Below are 22107 nucleotides of genomic sequence, written 5' to 3'. Positions count from 1 at the left end.
GTAGGTGACGCCATGCATTGCCCTCCCGCTCCTCCCGTAACAACGTCGCTAACTATACGCAAATAAAAAGTAATCCTGGTCGATGTCATCCGATCGCTGCCAGCACATTTGCTGCCATCCGGTGTCGGTATGCAGAAATGTATGAGTATGATTATTGATTTCGGGAAACCATTTGCTTCGTTTTGCAACAACGCGTCCAATTTGCCTAACCATGGGGATTGTAAATGTTGGGCGAACTACATGATACACTCATTTCGAAATACACGAAACGCGCGTAGGACAATCAATTCAGCTATGATTGAATTATGTGCAGTACAATGCGATTTCTAAGCTTATCGCGAGAGACAATATAATGCCTTATAATGATATAGGATGTTGGCCGCCGTCAAATGAGTATGATGAATGCTTTTGTATGTTTTGTAACACATTTATGTTAAATTGTGTAACAAACTAAATCAAAATAAATAACATGAGGTCTTTTCACACATTTTCCCATTTGCATACATTCATTATCAGCAAACAACTTTATTCAACCAAACTATGCTACAACAACATGCTCTATTATTGAGGAGAGCACAATGTGCTCAACCCAATTTGAATGTATCAATTAATATATGTGCAATTATTACATTTATTATATACACCTACCTCTACTACAAAATAGGAACATGATTATTCAAAACCATCGGATGAACCATTGGTAGATGATTAATGATGAAACATATGCATGCATACTAGTATTACTAATGCAAAATTATTTAATTATTTTATGACTCAAAGTATTTTATTTTTTACCATTTGGACTCTATTTTTTAAATTCCTTCTCATGCATTCATTTTTAAATGAAAATGGATTTCAATTATGTGAAATATTATTAGCATAACATCCATTTTTAAGATTTCAAAACAGAAATCTAAATCGCCTGCATAACTATACAAATTATTTTTTTTTACAAATTTACGAAAACGTGTTATGTGACTGTTAAATTAGCTCAACAGTTCTTGGATAGTTATTTCTGACTGCCTTATAAATAAATTATATTTTTTACATTTTATGGTTTTATATAAGATCAACAACAAACAATTCAAACAGAATAACCCCGTTTTTTTTGAATGAAGCATGTTAATAATGTCATGATTTGAACCTGTGTTTGTCAAATTTAAGTATTAACAGTGCGGCTTATAAATTCAGATTGTATGTTCTTCTAGCGGCATTCTTTTGAGTAATTGTAATTTATAGAGAAATAAAAAAACTTTCCTACGACACACTATTCTATCTCTGGTGTCGAATGTGCCTAACCTTGTATAACTGTGCACAACAAACAAGCTAGTAACTTGAACAACTTTTACTAATTTCCTCACTAATTATCCTCACCGGCGCTCGGCAACACTTGCTCCGTTGTTTTCGGCAAATCCATAAATCCCTTAAAAATCCTATCCGAATTAGGTGTAGCATTCAGTCATCGCGCCAGCTACTGACGTTGGGTTGATTTTTCCAACAACACACAAACGCTCCACGCTTTCCACGCTGAGACGCAAACCGGGACGATCGTGTCTTCCCTTCGGCTCAGTCCGTCCGCGAATTCAAATGCCCGCGAATGCTCAACGCATGCCCCATAGCGCCGAATGGCAGCGTGTGCGGACCCATTTTCCGCTCCACCCGGTGTTGTCCGGTGATGACTTTCCCGACGCTATATAAAAGGTGCCAAGTGTGATGGTTCTGAATCATTCAAACGGTTGGTGTCGTTAGCGGAGAAAGAGACAGTGCCACAGCGCGTTCATAAGCACGTGTTTTGTGCTGGGTGGGTGTTCTGAGTTGTGTTTGAATTTCACCCATCACCGGAAACAGGAAGCGAATAGAAGAAAAACCGTTAAAAGTGCTGCATGCATTGCACCTTACCCGTGCCGTGCACCAAACCAGCGTCCTATGTTAATATTTAGTACGTCGGGGTAGGATTTGAGTTGTATTTTTCCGCCTTTGCGGGTACTGTATCGTTCCTTTTCGACCGGACCTGATCAAGCTTTCACCAGGCACCAGGCGTTCTCCCTTTATTCTTCCATCACAGCAACCCCAACCAACCAACAGGTAAGCAATTACTGTATGCTTATGAACTGCTGTATCCGATAGCGAGCTTGTTAACAAAAAATATCCAAATAAAAAAAAATCAACCCCACACCGGAAGCAACACCTCGGCTCCGACTTTGGCAGAAACGGCCCAGAGTAGGTGTTAATATGCCAGGCAAGGTATTATTCTGATGGCAAGGCCACCAAAAGCAGTTGAATATTTAATTATGTTTGCGAGCAAAAGTGTTTCGTAACGGGAAATGTGCAGTGTGTGTGTGTGTTTTGTGAGTAGTGTGCATGTGTGTGAAACGAAATGATGATATTATTCATCATCCCCTTTCTGCTTACTAATATGTGATATAATTGGAAGAGTTAACGTACGAGAAAGGATGCTTAAGATGCTTAAGCTTTCTAAAAGCAAGTGACACGAGATGGGCTTTCTCTCTCTCTCTCTCTCTCTCTCTCTCCCTCTCTCTCTATCTCTCTCTCTCTCTCTAACGTATGGTGTGTAATACGATAAGACTGGTATGTGATCTTTATGCTTTGCGATAATTTACTACAAGTGCTCATTTGTGTGTACTTTATCCCTGGCGCTTATCAATCATAAAAACGGTATGAGCGCAAGGATACTTATTTTTTTACAACAAGAGAAGTTTGGGAAAGGTTTTCCTTACTAGCTACTTGTTTTTTACTCGGCACCACCTGTGAGGCACAATGAGCTAAGCCCGGAAGTACCAGTACTGACCAAAGAAATTCCAAATGAATTGTTTATTGATGTAACATAATGCCATCAATAATTTAATTTTGCTCTTTTCGTTTAACCCTTCATTTAACCCGAGCTTCCGCTTTGAACGATGTGATCAATTAAAGCGTAAATTTTTAAATGCATTACAAGCGAGATTAAAGCTACGGATGGGCCTTCATCTAAAATGTATGGGTTTAATCTGAATTAAGTACTCTGAACGAAGCTAATCGCTTGAGATCTACTTTCAGTTTTTTTTTTCAATGCCCAATTATAATACATGATGATGGTGGTTGGCGGTGTTGGGCACAACTTAGTCCGTGTGGAAGTCCTTTAGACATACAAATATAATACGAGCCTTTTTTAGTGTTTACCTGAATGTTCATTATGCAACTGTAAAATTTTATATTTTACTGTTATATTAGAAATTTGTATGAGTCGGATAACATTCACTTTCATAAGAAAAAAAAGTTTTTTCATTAAAAAGAGATTGAGAAGAGAAAATGTAATTGGGAAGACACACTGTATTTGTGTCAAAAACCTCCAACAAAATCGACGGATAATTATCTGAATCACACTAGAAGCTTCATTTTTAGCATATCACATATTATTATACATATACATAAAAGGCAGGAAAAATTCTGTCTTTTTTAGGAACAGGTAGTTAAAGACGAACACTGCAGGAAATATGGACACTTGTTATAAATACTTGTTATAATCAAGTACTAATCCATCAATTCCACTATGTAGCATCCAATTTCATGGTGTGACGATGTATATAAGAATCTGTTTTGGAATGTCAATAAAAATCCTAATTTCTGGTGGTTTAAGCATCATGAAACCAAAGTGAGAAAGAAGGACACTTCATCATTGAGTAAAGCCTGGGTTACATTCATTATTTCAATATGTTATACAGTCTAAATAGTTGGGACGTTGAATATCCTATCCTTTCGTGTAAGATAAGCCATATTCTGATAAATATTTAATGAAATAAGGTACACTGGGAGATATGGACCAACTTGTCACTGGAGGATTGAAATCTGCAAAGAATGAAACACAGGTGAAAAGAGCAGCCATACATCATACTATTACTTGCACGATGCTGATGAAACATGTCATAAAACTCAATATCTCGCCATAACTTAAATCATTTTCTGTGTACAGTCAAATTTAAGAAGTGAAACTGATGTGACATCATTCATTTATCATTAATAGATAAAAGATTCTACAGCTTTTCAAAGAGCTACGTTAGAATGTTGCATTTTTCCTTGGTGAAAAAATGGCCTATAATGACTGATGAATAAATCCACCAAATTTGTTGGGGTTGCGTACTTAAGTAATTTCTGAAAATAAAATTACATTGTTCTTCCTTCAATTCGAAGCAACCGCAGCTGATTATGATGGAGCAGTGATCTCCAACCTGTAGTTCGCGGATTTACTTGTGTCCCGTTGCGTTAACAGAAGTGGTCCGCGAAAGAATTTATATTTTTGAAAAGAAAGGCTTATTGCAATACATGTGCATTTTTTCCCACGATCAAAAATACATTTTCAATAGGCTTGTTGCACACTACAACAGGACTCTTTCTTGCGCCCTTAGTAAATTATTGCTTAAGTTAAAACAAACATTTTTTAGCAGTCCATTGCTTTATTTTTTATTTAGAGACGCTAAAAACTCCGTCACTTGTCGTTTAATGAAAGAGTGACCTTGCATCTTTCGCTCAGTCTAGATCGGGATGCTTCGGGACAGCTCATCCCGATAAATGGTAGACGCTGACTATACTCAACATTTTCTGTATCGCCCTCTTTCGGGAATCTAAAAAAAACAACACTATGCTAGCGAATCGACCGTTAATAATTATTAACAATGCTTGTCTAGAATAAGATTAAAACATATTTTTGATCAATTTTTTTTTACTAAATCTACAAAATGTATGACTTCAATAGATGTGGGCCGCGGCAAATGTTTTTTCACAGCCAAGTGGTACGCGATCCTAAAAAGGTTGGAGACCACTGTGCTAGAGGAGTCAAAAATGCCTTAGTGTATGCTCTCTTAGATTTACACCTGAGCGAAACGGTGGTTCCAGATTATTAGGCAATTTAGTATATTCGGCTGTGACACGGAAAACAGTAGGTAATATTAAGAATCCTCTTTTAGCGTTTTCTAAAATTGTTCATCTCACCCCTTCCCATAGTGTCTGATAGCTATCTCAGTATGATATCAGGTGTGACCAAACATAACAAAACAGTCGGAGGAACAGTCCAAAAAGGCCGTATTACTAGTTTTTTTTGTTTTTTTTATCACTGGATTTTTAACAATGTTCTTTAGTTTTAAGTTTAAGTAATCAGTCTTTGCATACCTTCCCCTACAACTGTCATTAATGATGTAATGATAGTTGGAGTTATTATATGCCCATTTAATACATATAATATTCTTCAAATTGTAACTGATCTTTGTCACATTAATCCCAAGGTCACTAAAATTATCATCAAAGCTTTCATAATTCCTCTTCCTTTTAACAACAAGTTTAAAACAAGACTCTGATACATCACGAATTTGAGAGCGACTTATAGCTTACGGGACATATTATACCGGCTAGGCAACTTTTCCGTCCGTCATAGTTGTCAAATAATATATTTAGCAGTCTGAGTACCCATTCCGTGCTAATCGGCCCTTCGAATGTCCGTTACTAAAAATGTTTCCTTTAATCCGCTCTTAGTTCCCCGTATGTGTCCGGCTGTGTGATCTTGCAAAGACACCGGAGCTAGAGCAGGGTTAGCATTCAAAGATAATTTACTTTTTTTCCCCGGTTCATTGCAAATAAAACCACACAACATACAGCATGAAAGGTGGAATGAAAGTATACCTGACCGCGAACCGGTCGGTACGTGAGCATAATCTTTATGCCACGTTGCTAGCGCATTATTTGCATTTGCTCTCCACTGTTTCTATTTCGTTGACCATCGCTGGGTATGAATATTCATGCACAATACGTGATACTTTCGCACCCAGAACAACGGCTTGTGTATTAATATATCACTATCAATGTAACTGTTCTATGGACGCGTCCTTGAATGTTTTTTTAAAACCGCATTCGTTGTTTTCGCTCGTGAGCCACCCTTCAGGATGTCTTGCTGCAGGCTGCTTCTGCCTTCTCGAAGGCGCATCCCGCGCGACATCGACCACATCATCTTTCCGAAACGGTGGGAGAGAAGGAAAACCAGGCACACTGGAATTAAATTTACCACAAATTCCCCGAGAATCGTGCAACAGACCAACGACTAGCAACGGTACTCTATTTAGTCGCTTCGCCGCTTTGGATGCCTGCCGTTTGTATTAAATAAATCGGAAACAACTATCTGGCAGCTGGCAGCTTCTTTCACTCAGCTTTAGCGTACGCTCGATTTCGCTCTCAGTTGTTCTGCAAATCTCCCTTACACGCCACAGCCTAGCCTGGTCAGCTCCAAAGCGAACGGGAAAGGCGCCAAGCTCCGGAAATCATATTATCCATCTACGCCCTTCCCTGTGTAGACCCGTTGTGTGGTGTTATTGTAACATCGCGAGCTTGATGATTTAGTGTGCTTGATGATGAAGATGGGCAAAGTTGTTTATAAAATGTGCAGCGAACCAGCTGGTGCATCAAGGTGCAAGAAGTTTGTGAGTTTAATCATCTTAAAAAAAAATATTATCATCTTCTAGTTTACACGTCGGACGGAGAACAATTGTACATTATACATTAAAAAGTTATTTAAACTCAAATGTGAATACTGCAGTGAACAAGATCTACCGATCGTTACACATTGTTACTAGGGAGCGTTCAATATTTTCCCGTCATCTCGTATCGTAATTTCATTATCCTTGTTCTTGCATATTCCATCCAGCACAATCTCACCGGGGAAAAGCGTTCAAACATTGAACGAAACCAACATAAGCTCCGTATTTTAAAATACCGATTTCCAACCAAACCCATCATGGCATGTGCGTAAGTGTTCTGGGTAGGACATGTTGAAGGCAATTTACATCATCATGGTGTGAACACCTTGGGCGATGTATTTCATTAACCAGTTAAGCGGCTAGCAACTCCGAGCAGCATCTGGCGATTTAGAGGAGCTATTATTCTTCATTAGTACTGTGGTACAGGCAAGGGTACTCGAATCGAGTGGCCGTGAAGGTCGGTTCTAATTGGAATCTATCAAAGTTTATTATCGATTTTAAAGATGCTCGCTTTCATGTGCCCTGGCACAAACACTAAAACAATGCTCCCAAAAACTAATGCGATCCATGTCAAAGTTATTGAATTTGGTGCACGTTTGATGAATGAGTTTCGGACAAAATGGAAAGTAGGGATTTGTTTGTTACGTCCTGCGAAAACTCTCACCCGTTTTAGTGTTTAAAGTTTTAGCAACAGCCCCCAACAGCATTTTATCTGAAAGTACTTGGAAACAAAACAGTATGATGTTAAAATAATGTGTTCAGTATAGTTCATATGTTTTTATCTTCCTTCTATGTTCATCCTTTTCACTGCCGAAAAAAAATTATCTCAAACTGGTCTGCTACGAAAGGATTCAGAATAGTGCAAACAAGTTTCTTCAGGATAGTCGGATGGTGTAGATGTGCATAACAGGAATGCTAATTTATGTTTTACAAAACATAAAAATAGTATATTTCTGCAAAACAATAATGCATCAAAAGTGATGAGATGGTGTCCAACACTTGTATCGTTTTATTCTTCTTCTTCTTCTATTTGGCGTGACGTCCTACGCGGACATGCCGGCATATACAGGCTTTCGAGACTGAATTCATTACCACGCAGCCGGATAGTCAATCCTTGCAACGGGGGGACGGTCCATTCTAGGCTTGGACCCATGACGGACATGTTATTGAGTCGTTCGAGTTGACGGCTGTACCACGGGACCGCCCATATCGTTTTATTATGATTTTATTCGAGTGGTGGTTTCTCCAAAACAACGTATGGTATGATATGTTGCGTTTTATTCTAGATGATTAAAAAGAATAGGTTAATTTAGTTACAGTACAATTGAATATAAAAGTGATTTCTAAAGGTCATCTGACAATGGATTCGGTTATGGATTTGTCTCAAATCACCGAAGCACCTTTTTCAGGAAACGGAGCGTATTCCAAAATCATTTATTCTTTTTGTGTTGTAACGGGGGTTTTGTGATATTAAATGTTGGTGTTACTAGCTACATTAACTGCAAACTTTATCAATTAGTACAAATGTATTATTAACAACTTGAATTAAGACTCGACTGCTTACACCGAGGACGTTCTTGTAGGTCCGGGTTACAACCAACGTGTACGGCACCATCGCTCCCGTTCATAACCCTGGCGAGCGATCATTGCCCTATACTGCCGAACCGCTCTCACAAACACATCAACACGCTGGCAGGACTGTCAGCGGTGAGTGACTGCAATAACGGCGATCGCAAGTTCGACAGGTCGGATCACAACAATTCTGTCTATAGAAAAAAATATACTTCGAAATCTAGTGCAATAGGCGTATGATCGAGCCAACAGTGTGCTCAGTTTTGTGTTACTCTTTTCGCAAAAGGATGCGTGCATAAGCACCGAACTCTTCATCATCTTTCCATAACAAAAAAAGCAAAATAAAATTAAGAAAACAAGAAACAAAGTAGGGAAGAATATGAAATATGTAAGTGATTTTGGAAAGGAAACTCAAGGAGTTAAGTAATGTAACTGTAGTGAATTTAGACATACAGTAGAACATCGATAATCCGGAGAAAATTTAACCGACGGGTGGCTTAACCATGCGCATGAATTTAACAGCTTCATATATCAATCGTAGCAAACATTTGCAGCGATCGTTAAATTACTCGTAAAAAACATCTAGTGTCTAGTATTTTTCCGGTCTCTTGGTAGAGTCGTCAACTCGTACGACTTAACGGCATGGATTCAAGCCCCGAATGGACTTTACTCCCGTACGTAGGACTGACTATGCTACTATGGTAGTTAATAAGTCACTGAAAGCCATGCCCATTAGTGGCCCAAGCAGGCCTTGAACGATAACAGTTTTTTTTGTGGCAAAAAGAAAATTTTTGAACTTAATTTTTGTTAACAAATTAGTTAATTTGGTCTGGTTATAGTGCTGCGCAACTAAATTTCAGGGGTGCTCAGAAGTGAGCGACGAAATTATTGGCCTCAAAACGCAATTAAAATCAGTAACTTGATGACAACTACTTTGAAGACCTAAAACCAAACCATACCTTTACCGGTCTAGAAACCGATTTACCATTACTTATTCAGGTTCAGGAGCTGATCAGGCCGGAGGAGCCAAACCTCACGCCGGTCCTGTTGGTCGCCAAACTACACCCGGCAGTACATATGCAGCGTAGAAATAGCGTAGGAAGTTGAGTAGGAGCGTTGGAAACAGCGTAAGAAATAGCGTAAAATTTTCAGCATATTTTTATAGTGATAACGATTATTGAAAAAATATAATTGCAGTGATATATCGATTGGTATTTAGTAAATTGTCAATATAAACAGTGAGTTTATAAAATATATAAGAATTATACATTTTTCGAACTATTATCCGTGACATTCGATAAACCAGCAACAGTTCAGTCCCAAGCACTACGGGTAATCGACGTTCTGCTGTAATTTTTAAAAAATCCATGTCATTAATATTTCAAATGTTCATATTTCAGCATCACTGAGGCAAATGTGTCAAAACAAATCGTGAACTTTGGCAAATTCTTCAATACGCATGTGGCATGTGGCAAATGAAGTGAAAAGCACATTCAAGCAGCACCCTATGCCAACAGCTATACCTGTTATTATAGGTATAGGAGTGGCAACTCATCAAACAATCGAAGGATTGCCATCTGTTTGAATATCGTGTTTTTATGACATGGCGCGTGCCAAGACTTTCATGTACATCATAAGCGTTTATCATTATTGCAGCCATGTCTTCAATGTCATTGCTCAATCGTTCCTCATCTGCTAGTCACTGGCAGCAGTTACGCAGTTTTACGGGACAAACCCTTGGTTCCGGTATCATACCATCATACAAACTGTAACTGCAATATTCATATCGTCTAACAAACGCAGTAATCATTATCATGTTCTTACCACACTATATTGAAGATTTCAAAAACAATTTTGCATATTTTGCTGCAGTAGCTACGAAGTGCTGCAGTACGCATAACTTTAGTGTTATGACCGAGATCTTTGGTTCTTTATTACTTAAAAATTTTACACGATACGTAGTGATAAATAGAATACTAATCGACATGCAATACTATAAACACTGTACAACGTATAGCGGAATTTGGGGCAAATGTGCCACTCTAAGCATTTCATGTTATAACTCACTAAAACGTGTTTATCTTCTTCTTGTTTGGCACAACAACCCAAGATCTATTAAGGAGAACAGGTCGATGCAAAACCCGTTGCTAGGTTACCATTTTCAGCTCGCTTTTGACAGTTTCATGAAAAAGTGTTTACAAACAAACGGCTCATAGTTAACGCGCAAAAGTGGACGAATTTACTATTAGGAAGGTTATATTGGTTAAATTTCTTGCGGTCAATCACTTCTGGACAATAAAGGAGAAGTAATTGCAGTCTACTCTGTATTCAGAAGCATTGATAACCTTTTTCATTGTTTGCCATTCCGTGACCACAAACCACTACCGTTTGCAACGGTCCTGCTGGAAAAACGAAATGTTTAACATGTTCAACTGGGTTAAAGAAGTCCTTTTTACTTTCAATTGAACACTGAGAGTAAAATGAAACATCCAATTGACACACACTGGTACAATTATGCATACCGTCATTTACTTATAACCCGGCTACGAATGATAAATGAGATCCTTGGATTGTATCAGTCATGTAATATTCTAATTGGATTCTAATTATTCAAATATTCTAACAGGAATTGAATGTAAAATGCTGAACAAAACTCTCATTCACTCCATAGCAAAGTCCATCGCTAAACATGAACAATGCTCACTTTAACTGTCAAAATTTTCCCATGGCTTTCTGTAAATTTACTCTAAGCGCTTCGACCTGTTCTCTTTCAAGGACCTTGTAGCAGGATAGTCAGTCCTACGTATGGGGGCACGGTCTATTCGGGGCTTGAACCCATGACGGGCGTGTTGTTACGTCGTACGAGTTGACGACTGTACCACCAGACCGGCCCAAATGTTTATCTAAAGCCGATTTAAATCTCATAACGATTTCATATCTATTTCCTCAATTATGAATGAATTTCGTTATAATGAATGAATTAAAAAAGTGCACTGGAAAACTGTTTTTGAAGCTTTTTAAAAAGGGACGAAAAAGACGTTGTTTTTTGGGCTATGTGGCAAGAGTATGGGGCCAGACGGCCACCTGGTTAAAATAAACGTATTTCTTAGATAATTGGAAATTTTTACGTGCGTGGCACTAATGTATGTATTTCTAGATGGTAGCACTTGCACACTTGCCCCAAATAGAAGTGGCTCTCTTGCCCCAAAAGTTGTAACTTTTTTAAATAGGATCTTTCAGTGAGAAAAAGAAAGTTTTTTCAAATAACCCTACAAAATTTTCACGTTTTTCCAGCCTTACAGTGGTATGAATATTTTCTCGGTTAATTGTTCCCATGATTTTTGAGAGCTTATTTGGTTTGATTGAAATACTCAAATTTTCTGCTCAATTTTGAAATTCAACATAAAATAGTTCAAAATAAATCGATTGATTTATATGAAATTCGGCACAGTATACCTAATCATTAGAACGCAATCAATTGCATACACAATTGATCATTTTACTAACGTTTTTATAGAAAAATGCTTGGTGGCACTCTTGCCCCTATGGCACACTTGCCCCGAATTCCGCTACTGTACGGGCCGCGCACCTGCCCTGCCAAGAGCTCTTTCTCGATCGGTCACTGTGCGCACCGTGTTACGCGCACAACACACAATTGTACGCTTACTATGCGTGCGCTAGTGTGCGCATCATTCTCCTGGAAGTCGACCAGTGAGAGCCCAAATGACACGATGAGTCTTGGAATAGGCATGGCTGCCCGTAACAGTTACAAGTACGGACCAACTCACTTTTAAGATAGAAGGTCGAGTAATCTAGAGCGTTTTCACATTCAAAAAGAGAGAGTTCGTTGTGATCATAACATTTGATTGATTCAACATCTTGAAAACCGCATAACTGAGACAATGCGGGTAAAGGTGGGTCAATTGAATGACAACAGGAGGGTCGAATCGGTCTGAAAACTGTGGAACTTCATAACCAAACAGAAGCTAACAAAGTTGAAGTACGCGATGATCAGCGAATGAGAGCTGTTGCAAAGCATTCAGCATCTTTATGCAGAATGGTTGAAACGAAAGAAACTAACCCGAATGGGAAAAATGAATTTTAACAAAGGACTGAAGATTGATGAAGCCACAATGCTACGGGCCATCCTTTGCCAAAATCATGTCTAATAAAGCGACGAAGTAAAAAGTAAGGATACATAAATAGGAAAGGATACATAAATAAAATAGCATCCATTACGGTTGTGTCCATTCAACTACGATTGTAGATCTTCCACCACCGTAGTAGAAGCTAAAGATACAATCAGCATTTCCAGCAACGTATTTTTTCCCCAAAAATCAAAAGACCCGATTTTGTATATTTGCATTTGTACACAGATATCTGCTATCATTCTTATTAAATGTTTCTTATTTGAACAGCTTTTTCTGTTCGCAGACAACTGAAGTGATAAACCTACTGTGTCTGCTGATATACACACACAATGCCTCCTGTGTGTGGTAGTAGTTGCTAACATCGGAGTGTTGGAAATTTTAGCTATAAATACTGAGGAACGTTTACAGCTTTTCCATAGTCGTGCAAAATAAGTTATGATGCAAGTGATTAGTCTAGTGCTTTTGGGACTGCTGTGCTGTAATGAGATTGCAGCACAAGCAGGAGCTCAATGTGGAGCGCAGAGCTATAATAATGTCAAGACTGGAGCTAAAGAAGTAGTGCAAAGTGGACGCATTATTAATGGTATCAAAGTGAACATTGAGAGATATCCATTCTTTGTTAACATTTACAATAATGGTCTGTTCTGGTGCAGTGGTATTATCATTACTCCTTCGCACGTACTTTCAATGGGTGCTCTTTTTTTTACTTGGAAACAGTTCCTTCAATAGTGAGTATGTTCATGCTATTTTCTATGAGAATATTGCTTTAAAATTTTCGTATTTCAGCTGTCTATCTACGGAGGTGGCACAACTCCGTTATCTGGAGGAATTGCAATACCTGTGACTAAAATAACATTACATCCTAAAATAGTATATCATTTTGGTACATTCGATTTCAATTTGGTTGTTATATCTGTGCCAATAAATTCATTCCAAGGTAAAACTAATATGGCTCCGATTGCCCTTCAAACAACTGAAGTATCACCCGGATCTCGATGCTATGTCATTGGATTGGGTGAAACGAAGATTGGTCGTCGAGATGAGTTAAACGAATTGCATTACGGATCCATGAATATTGTGTCACAGAGTGCCTGCTCTCGTTCATGGGCCTTTTACCATAAGGATTTAATTACTTCCAAGTAAGTATGTCTACGTAAGTAAGTATGTAAACAGATAGGAGTATCAAAACTCCGTTGGTTGGTTCGTTCATGGTTATTATGATAACGCTACTCTCTCTCCCATAAGCATGATCTGCGCTAAATACTGTTTCGGAGTGGATATCTGTTATGGGGATCAGGGTGGTTCGCTCGTTTGCGATGGAAAACTTACCGGAATCATTGCGTACACAGGATACGGCTGTACTAGTGCTAGGCCAGCAGTATTTACTAGGATTATGGCGCCTAGCATGCGCAGTTTTATTCGTAACGAAACTGGAATCTAATAAATACTGATATTTATCGGAAATAAACTAACACTGTTTCAAACATAGTTGTAATACGCTTTAATCCCTTTGAAGAAGGTTAATCTATTCACATATTTCTATTGGCGTAACGATCTACACGGTCATATCATGGCTTTCGAGACTTATTGACTGCCACGCAGCCGGATTGTTACGAAGAACTGACTCTTGCTATGTGGGGGGGGGGACGGTTTATATGAAGTTTGAGCTCTCGACAGGCATGTTAATAAGTCGCCCAAGTTGAAGACTGTACCAGGAGATTAATTCACATATTTTGTTCTAAATTAAACATTCCAATAGTTTCATAGCAACGAATGTGATGGATGATCGATGGTGATGTTCCAAGTCATACTGCTTTCCAGGAATAAACTACCACTACTAATCCAAGAAGCGTTCGAACTATTGGCGATTATGGTTTTGCTGAAGTCACGGCATGGAAAGGGGTTGTGGTAACAAGCTGAATTATTACGTCCTGCGTTGGCTAGTTCATCATTTGCTATTTCATTGCCGCCATTGCCTGTGTAATCAGGAATACATCAGAAGGAATATTTTGGTGAGTCCAGTATATTGTTATCCTGGTGGCTTGCGTCTGTGTTTGTGCTGTGTCACCGATGGATCTAGATTAAAGTGTTTGAAGGACACTTGTGCTGTCATTGAAGATCACGTTGAGTTTATCCCTATGCAGACCTTCGTTGGATGCAACTATCAAGGCTTTTGTTTCTGCTTTGAGGATTGTGGTCTGGTCTAGCAGCTTCATGGTACTATTATCAATGTTGGAGTAGATTTCACAGCAAGTGGAACCGTTATTTACTGATCAGTCTGTGTAGTTCAGATAGTAATTGTAATATATTTGTTAAACAAGTTTAGTCATAATGATGTAATGAGTTATGAGACTATTGCAACCAGACAGAAGATAATTTTTCTTTGTCTAATCGATTTGTGGAGTGACAGGGCGACTATCGATTTGGATGAGTTTGGTGACTGAAAGGAGAGCTTTATGTGTAAACGCGGTAGAATCGGGCTTGCAACGAACGCTCCAGTAGCACAGTGCTAGGTGCTTGGGGTATGTGTTTGGAAATTTTCCCGACGATAGGACACTGTTACGCAGACGACCTCAAAATCTTTCTCCCTATATCTTTGCCTAGTGATTGTGCTCCCTACAAATCATTCTTGACATTCAGTTTTTTCCTCGTGGTGTGCTTGTAATTCCTTCACTTTATGCACGGATAAGTGTGGCGTCATTTCATTTTGTCGTTTGCAATGTCCCATCGTTTACTGCAAATTCTTTGCATTGTGTTAGTCAAACCTCGCATCTTCAGCCACCACATTCACTCAGTTATCAATAAAGCGCGGAAAACAATGGGTTTCATAAAGATAATTGCTTGCGACTTCTATGACTCAATCCGCCTGAAGACTCTTTTCTGCTCTCTGGTCAGATCGATTTAGGAGTACTGTTCGATTATTTAGTCCCCTACAGCTACAGGACCCACATTGAACATATCGAGCGTGTGCTAGGATCGCATTTGTTGGGACTGTTTGATGGGAGAGTGCCCAACGACCTGTCATAAACAGGAGGCATCCGAAGATAGCCAGAAAACCCGAACCAATACGAAACTGATCAGGACAGGGATAAAAAGGAATGGTAGGGCAACATTCGGAGCTCTTGAACCAACAGCGGGAAAAAACGACTAATTTTTTAGCGCGTTTCACGTAATAAATGCTTGGCAAAGAATTCCATCCGTTTTTGGTTATTTTAGATTCTAACAGCATTATTCCTTGGTGATATTGATTCTCCATTCCTTATTTGTTCTACCCTTTTCTACGGCCCTAACCGTGTTAAGCGTAACCGTCCTCCGCTACTGATCCTGTCTCGACGAACTAAGGTGGTCCGTAATTCCCACCTCTTTCGTGCAATTTGTTCAGTACAAGTTCAGTAGATGTTTATTTCACCCTTCCCTTATCCTTTTCCGATCTCGTCTCAGAGCCCTTCATAATCCCGTAGTGCCTGACTTTTTTGTTAATTTTTGCTAGGTTAGGAAAATAGGTAATGAGTATTATTGAAGTATTTATGTAACCAGAAGGTAGACAAATAAATATGTATATCTGTTTTATTTAATATTACAATTTTCACAGACCATATCAATGTACCTTGGAAACACGAAAAAACATATCATTCGTATATATTAATTATTCTTAGGATCTTTTAAACTACGATTATTGAGTCATCTAGTTTTATTGCATTGCTTGTTAACTCTGTATAAGTCCTATATTCGTTCCACCCTAAAGTTTAGTTCTACAGTTTGGTGTCCGTTCTCTAGTGTATGGTCCAATAGGATTGAAGCTGTCCACTGGATTGTGTATGGTCTAATAGGATTGAAGCTGTAAACCCTCATCCATCGTATCATATTCGTTGTTTGTTTTTCTGTTTGGACACACTTGCTAGGAGTCATGATAATGCCCAATGTACGTTTATGTCCAAACTTATTGTCGATGAGATAGATTCGCAAGAACTATAGGCTAGAGTCAATATAAATGCCCCTCCTAGAGTCTTCCGTAACTACAGACTAATAAGAACTGACCTTATAAGACGTGCATACAGCGAGAACGACCCTATGACTGAAATTTGCCCGTAAATTTAATCAACGTTACACTTTATTTGACTGGCACCAACCTACAAGATTCTGTTGATACGCCTTGACATTGTACACTGCGTTTAACCTACTCTTTGCGATACTTATTTAAGTTCTAGTTTTAATTCAGTGATAAGGCCGCTTGTTTGGCTAATCACTTAAATACAAGAAACAATTAAACAATTAAACAATCTCCCCTCTGTTCATTGGCTTAACATTAACGGCGTGCGTCTGAGATTTTACACGGGAAAGAAATGCCCTCAGAACAGAAATCCGTTTCTACGCGATGTATTGAGGATGCGGCTAAATCGTAACAAAAAAATACTTTGTCGTCAATTTTCCAAAAACTCATGAGCAACTTCGTTCCAAGACACGAGTCCAAAAACACACAATTGCAACAGAGTTTTGCTATCGACCCGAACCCAAAGTTTCAAATGTGATTATGAATCTTGAAACCAAATTTCAAAATTTTAAACCGCATATCATAACTGATGGCAAATTTTAAATGCCATTAAATGTGTGAGTTGTATAAACATACGCACATTGAAAGAACACTGAAGGCAAAATATATATTCTTCTCTATTTCAACGGCAGTGTCCTCCGATCAGCAGACCGTCGTCAGACGTGTAGCAGAGGAAGGAGTTGCCAAATGTAGGCCAAAACTCAATTTCTTCTTGCTCTTTGCCATCAGAATTGACGCTGTCATGCCTGCCTTTCACATGCTTCTTAAACTTATTGTAACCATGCAAATGATTATTCAGGCCATGTCAAGGGTTGTGCGCCAGAAGCGAGCAGTGCAGGTACGTCCTTGTAAGGACGGGTGCATCTATCGCAAGTAACCACCCATTCGCTCCCGAAATAACCCACGCTGTAGGGCAGCGATCGGCAAACTTTTGAGGCAAAGGACCAAATTTAGTAAATGATCTAAAGCCACGGGCCAGGAGAATGCGGTTTTTCTATTATTGTGACTTAATTATTCCATTATATAATTTTAGAAACAAAATAACTGGTTAATGATATCAAGCAATGCGATTGGTATTATTGCTGTTTTCCTATCCTGTGTTTCCTGTGTTATCCAATTATGGTTCAAAATTGATAATTCCTACTTAATTTTTTTTTAATGTACAAAATCATAAAATTTCGTATGCAACCTTCATTTCGATAGTCTTATTGTGGTGTTAAAATAATGTTAATATTAACGGTTGCATTAAAAAATGGACAACAATTGTCGATTTTTCATGGGTTTATCTTAACTCGCACTAACAAAAACACTTTGAGTGAGTAGTATCCTATTAGTTAGCAGACAAAATTTGACACCTCTATCAGTCTAACTCTAACCATGATGGCCAAAAGTGAATCAAAAGCGTGCGCAATCAAAGAATGGCACCCAGTAGCGTCCAAAATGGACTTCGTGCGGAAGATTGTGGACGTCCGTTTGGCAACAATCAAAGCATCGAAAGAAAGCCCAGGTTCATTTTTGAGGTTCCAAAAGAAGCTGAAATAAAGACGGAGGGACAAGTGGCTACATTACTGCGTTAGCTGGACCGGGATATCGATGCAACCCACCAAACAGTAAAATAATACATGGGAAACATGAATCAACAGATCAGGAATTAGAAATCGCATCCACTGGCTTCGCGAAAACTCAATGCAATCATTTCAGGTGAATTTCGACAGAATTTCGATATAACACCCTAGTCCGCAAACTGGTCCCACATCCGTCACCTGTGTCCCATCGATTTTATTCTACACTAACGTGATGCAAAAACTATACTCTAATAATTTTGTAGCAAAAACTCAGGAGGAATTGATGAAAATCGAACGTAGAACTTATATCATGCATGTCTTCGTCCACCATGGTGAAAATTCTCAATAACTGACGAAAGGCAATCTGCAAAGTCTTGAACTTATTTGTGCAAGTAATCTGAAATAATTCCCTTTCAACAGATGTAAATGTAAAGAAAGATAATCTTTCCTAGTTGTTTTCTACAGCCAGCCAAAAATGGCATATTTTTTCATGCAAAAGTTAAGGGGATATTGACCTCGAGTTCGAACCATCGTACTTTTTCTACTTTTTATAAAAATACTATAGAATGACGGACCGTTCAGTATCTGTAATTAAAAGTTGAAAAAGCACGATGGTTTAATATGGTACACTAAAAGATCTTCAGTAATTTGTGTACGAATCGTTTCTTCCCATCTTTCAAAATCAGTCAAATCCTTTCACGGGCCGGATTGAATGTTGCGGCGGGCCGCATTTGGCCCGCGGGCCGGACTTAACTGCCGACCGCTGCTGTAGGGTGCTCCATATTTTTTCTTCTCATTTTTTTGTGAGAAGCCCATCACATGTGTTTGAATTCTTCCCATGATATAGTAACTGTTTTTAAGTTAATAATCTATTATTTTCATGTCCAAGTAAAACCTATGATCTCAGTATTTCTCAAAACAACCAAAATACGTTGAAAATGTAAAACAAACCCTGTGCATATCTATCTTCATCAATCCCAAAGATTGATCTCAATAACAAGCAAATAAATTAATGAAAAAGCATATCGAAACGGGAACACAGTTTGCAATGCAGTACAACTATGAAAATTCATTTTAATTCACCATATTGCTATTTGTACTTGCTTTGCCATTTCATTGAATTCGGGTAAAACTTTCCACACACACAAAAAAGAACTTCGTAAACGAATTCGCATGCACGGTTGGTGCAAAACATGATGCACGTCCATGCAAGGAACATCATCGAAAACGTGTAATCACAACGATCGGCACGAAATCAATTTGACAACTATAAACATTTCAATCGCGCCTCGGCTCCCATTGGAAACAAAACGAGTAAAATTCCACTTAGCTTCGAATATTTCGATTACGGACGGATTGTTGCACTGTAAACCACCAAAAAAGAAGGAAATTGTGAATTGAAAGGTACAAACACTACCATTTGTGTCAATCAATCGGTGACGTCAGACACAGGCGGAGAAGTGTGCGGTTCTGTTTTATCTTGCCACCGCGTAGGAAGATGTTCATAATTAACTCTTTCCCTGCCTTTTCGTTTTGCTTGCAGCACTAGCAATGAGCCGACCCTTTGTACTGCTGGTCCTCGCGTGCCTAACCAATGTGTGTGTTTCGGTAAGTGGTCATTCGCGACGCGCCAGACACAAGTGCCGATAAGTCGATTAATCGTTGCACGTTAATTGCATTAATTGCATTTTCCCACATCCCTTCTCCATTCCCACTCGTCCCAGGAGGTTCCCGGCGATGGTATGCCCCGACCGAGCACCGACGATGATGATAGGCCCAATTACATGGCATTCAACGAAAACGCATTCAACGATAACGACCTTTCACCATCGCCCACTCCCTCGCCCAGTGACGCGTCCCGGCTGATGGGGGACGGTGCCACGGGTCACGGTGCTGGGGATGGATTAGCACGTGGTCTGTACGGCTGGAGTGGAGCTATGCCTCGATGGCGGCTCAGTCCGGAGCTGCTCGATGGTCTGAGGTAAGGGTGAATTGTTGTCGTCATTGATTATGCAGCGATTGATTGATAAATGAATCAATTTTTGCATCTGCGTCCCGGATCCGGTAACCGGATAATGACACTGGCACACAGGGCGGCGCTCGAGGTGGAAAACGACCTGTTTATGCCGCACAATGAGCAGGTACGGGAATTGCTTTGATCCATTTGGCGGCATTTGGCTTATAAACAAATTATTTGCCATTTCAGATCGAGCTTGGCCGGACGGACCTGACCGGTGAGGAGGATTCAAACGGACAGTACGGGATTGATGGGGGGCGTTATCTTCCCAAGCGTGTGCCGACCGGATTTACGGGCATGCGAGGACGCCGTGTCCCTTCAGGGTTCAATGGTATGCGATACCGCGAGACAATCGTTTGCAAGAGTAATGCAATTAACGTTCCCCTTGAACCATTCGTCCACAGGAATGCGGGGCAAGAAGTCACTCTCACTATTCAACTGGAACAATCAGGCATCACGGGGCGGTTCCAACTCTTACCGGGACGGTAAACGGGCGCCTTCAGGATTTATGGGTTTGTTTTTTGGAGTTCCTTCGGTTGGACAGAGCGTTGGGAGTTTTAGGTAATTATTTAACACTTCTTTCTTTCGGTAGGAATGCGTGGCAAGAAGAGCTTTGACACATCGCTGGACGAACGATGGAGTTTGGACGACTTGGTAAAGGCTGCACACTCCGATCAATCAATCGAATCTTCTCCAGCTGTGTGTTTTGCTTCGCTTTCTTTTTCAGAACACCGGCAGTATGGCAAAAGAGTATCCAAACTTTCTCGTGCTTGATCCTGCCCTGGGACCCTCGATGCATCTGAATGCGGCCCCTCCAAAACGGGTCCCAAATGGGTTCATGGGACTGCGCGGGAAATAAGTAATGTACCAATACTACTCACGCATCACAGCGCTTCAATAGCTAATGTCTTTCCCTTTTTAAACCATTTCATGCAGGATCATTACCGACAAGGATCGTGGCCCCAGAAAGATAGTTATTCAAGATCTCAGCGAATGTCCTTCTTCCACCCTTTTTGCATGCATGGAATGTAAATGTATCGTTAACCCCTTCTCTAATCTACCGTTAAGCAGCTGCTGCTGAACATATCATCATGATCATCATTATCAGTGCGGGAAGTAAACGTTTCTGGTGAGGTGCGTATGTACAGTAACTCGAGCGTGGACGTGTGAAATTGTTCAACAGAAATCTTAAACACAACAACAACAAACAAAACAATTGCTCACAGAGAATAATATCAGATGAAAATGAATAAAAACTGGCTTCTGGAAGTATTATTGCATCGTTAATTGCGTTCTGGTTTACACTACCATTCTCATCCGAACTCTTTTTTTTGACGAAACAGCTACTAGCTGAAAAGTGTTGTCCAAATATGTTTGATTATTGGTTAATATTTGTATTGCCAAAGCAGTTGTGACAGTTGTGAGCGAATAGAACAGAATGCTTAGCGGTGCTCAGAGAGCAGTGGCGATCAATATAAACCGAAATATGTTGACGGGTTTTTTTTTGTGGCGCGCGTGTGCGCTTGAGCTGAAATAAATAATTTTGTCGGATTAAGGCAAGCAGCGATATTAACGCGAGTTTTTTATGTTGAAAATAGCGTATAGTTAAAGAAACCGACAGAATTAAGTAGCAAAATTCTACAATTTGGTTGGGCCATAACAATAAGCTTCGTAGTATGGACCGATTATCCAGCTGCGTGGTACGAATAAATCTCGAAATACAGGACGGCATGACCGCATACGCTAAATAGAAGAAAAAGAAGAAGAAAGAGAAGAAGAAGAAAAAGAAGAAGACATTAACTAACAGGAGTATTTTGATTTTTTCCACGAACACACCATGTTATTTTGGATGCGACATAAACATATTCATTGGATTGCAGCTTCATAAGCATATTATACACAGAACAGGCGGTAACTTTGCACAACAAAGTTTTAATTTGAAAACAATCCACAATTGTTGCTCTTGAATAATAATAAAACTTTTATAATGCTCAGCTACAGCCAATTATTGGATGAATAATCGTGTTTTTATTTTTACGTTTACGTGTTTACGTTTACGTTTACATTTTTACGTGTTAAAGTACAATTCTCGCCTCGTTGAAATTCTCACCAAGATTCAACCAATTCTCGGTAAGAATTCTCACCCGGTTGAAAACTGCTGAGATAGAACGTGTTATGTATGTATTCTATCGTTTTCTCTAAGATTTGCCGCATGGTGAAGGTCTTACAGGTT

The 22107-nt window shown here is 39.3% G+C and overlaps 2 protein-coding genes across 3 annotated transcripts; both read left to right on the top strand.

Annotated features, from left to right (window-relative positions):
• Positions 1–1716: 1716 nt before the first annotated feature.
• Positions 1717–21143, top strand: LOC121597608 (tachykinins-like). 2 transcript variants are annotated; one of them, XM_041923482.1, is made up of 9 exons: positions 1717–2085; positions 19401–19465; positions 19582–19838; positions 19950–19998; positions 20064–20205; positions 20279–20386; positions 20467–20528; positions 20602–20733; positions 20811–21143. In XM_041923482.1, exons 2-8 carry the CDS (start codon positions 19409–19411, stop codon positions 20731–20733), a joined length of 807 nt encoding a protein of 268 aa, XP_041779416.1. In that variant the 5' UTR covers positions 1717–2085; positions 19401–19408; the 3' UTR covers positions 20811–21143. The 2 variants fall into 2 exon arrangements, with proteins under 2 accessions (XP_041779416.1, XP_041779417.1); XM_041923483.1 differs by having other exon boundaries at positions 20602–20738.
• LOC121597609 (snake venom serine protease BthaTL-like) lies at positions 12885–13719 on the top strand. The gene is made up of 3 exons (XM_041923484.1): positions 12885–12969; positions 13028–13380; positions 13487–13719. The coding sequence occupies exons 2-3, from the start codon at positions 13190–13192 to the stop codon at positions 13680–13682; spliced, it is 387 nt and encodes a 128-aa protein (XP_041779418.1). The 5' UTR covers positions 12885–12969; positions 13028–13189; the 3' UTR covers positions 13683–13719.
• Positions 21144–22107: the final 964 nt, after the last annotated feature.

The sequence above is a fragment of the Anopheles merus genome, chromosome 3R (assembly GCF_017562075.2).
Source record: "Anopheles merus strain MAF chromosome 3R, AmerM5.1, whole genome shotgun sequence".
Classification (NCBI taxonomy): Eukaryota; Metazoa; Arthropoda; class Insecta; order Diptera; family Culicidae; genus Anopheles; species Anopheles merus.
The sequence above is the reverse complement of the archived record's forward strand: the minus strand, read 5'-3'. Positions and strand labels throughout refer to the sequence as shown.

Bases quoted from the DNA above. Each gene is read 5' to 3' on its own strand.
- LOC121597609 (XM_041923484.1), top strand. From the start codon at position 13,190: ATGGCTCCGATTGCCCTTCAAACAACTGAAGTATCACCCGGATCTCGA. The intron at 13,381-13,486 runs GTAAGTATGTCT...CTCTCCCATAAG, and splicing joins AAGGATTTAATTACTTCCAA to CATGATCTGCGCTAAATACT.
- LOC121597608 (XM_041923482.1), top strand. From the start codon at position 19,409: ATGAGCCGACCCTTTGTACTGCTGGTCCTCGCGTGCCTAACCAATGTG. The intron at 19,839-19,949 runs GTAAGGGTGAAT...ACTGGCACACAG, and splicing joins GAGCTGCTCGATGGTCTGAG to GGCGGCGCTCGAGGTGGAAA. The intron at 20,387-20,466 runs GTTTGTTTTTTG...TTCTTTCGGTAG, and splicing joins GGCGCCTTCAGGATTTATGG to GAATGCGTGGCAAGAAGAGC.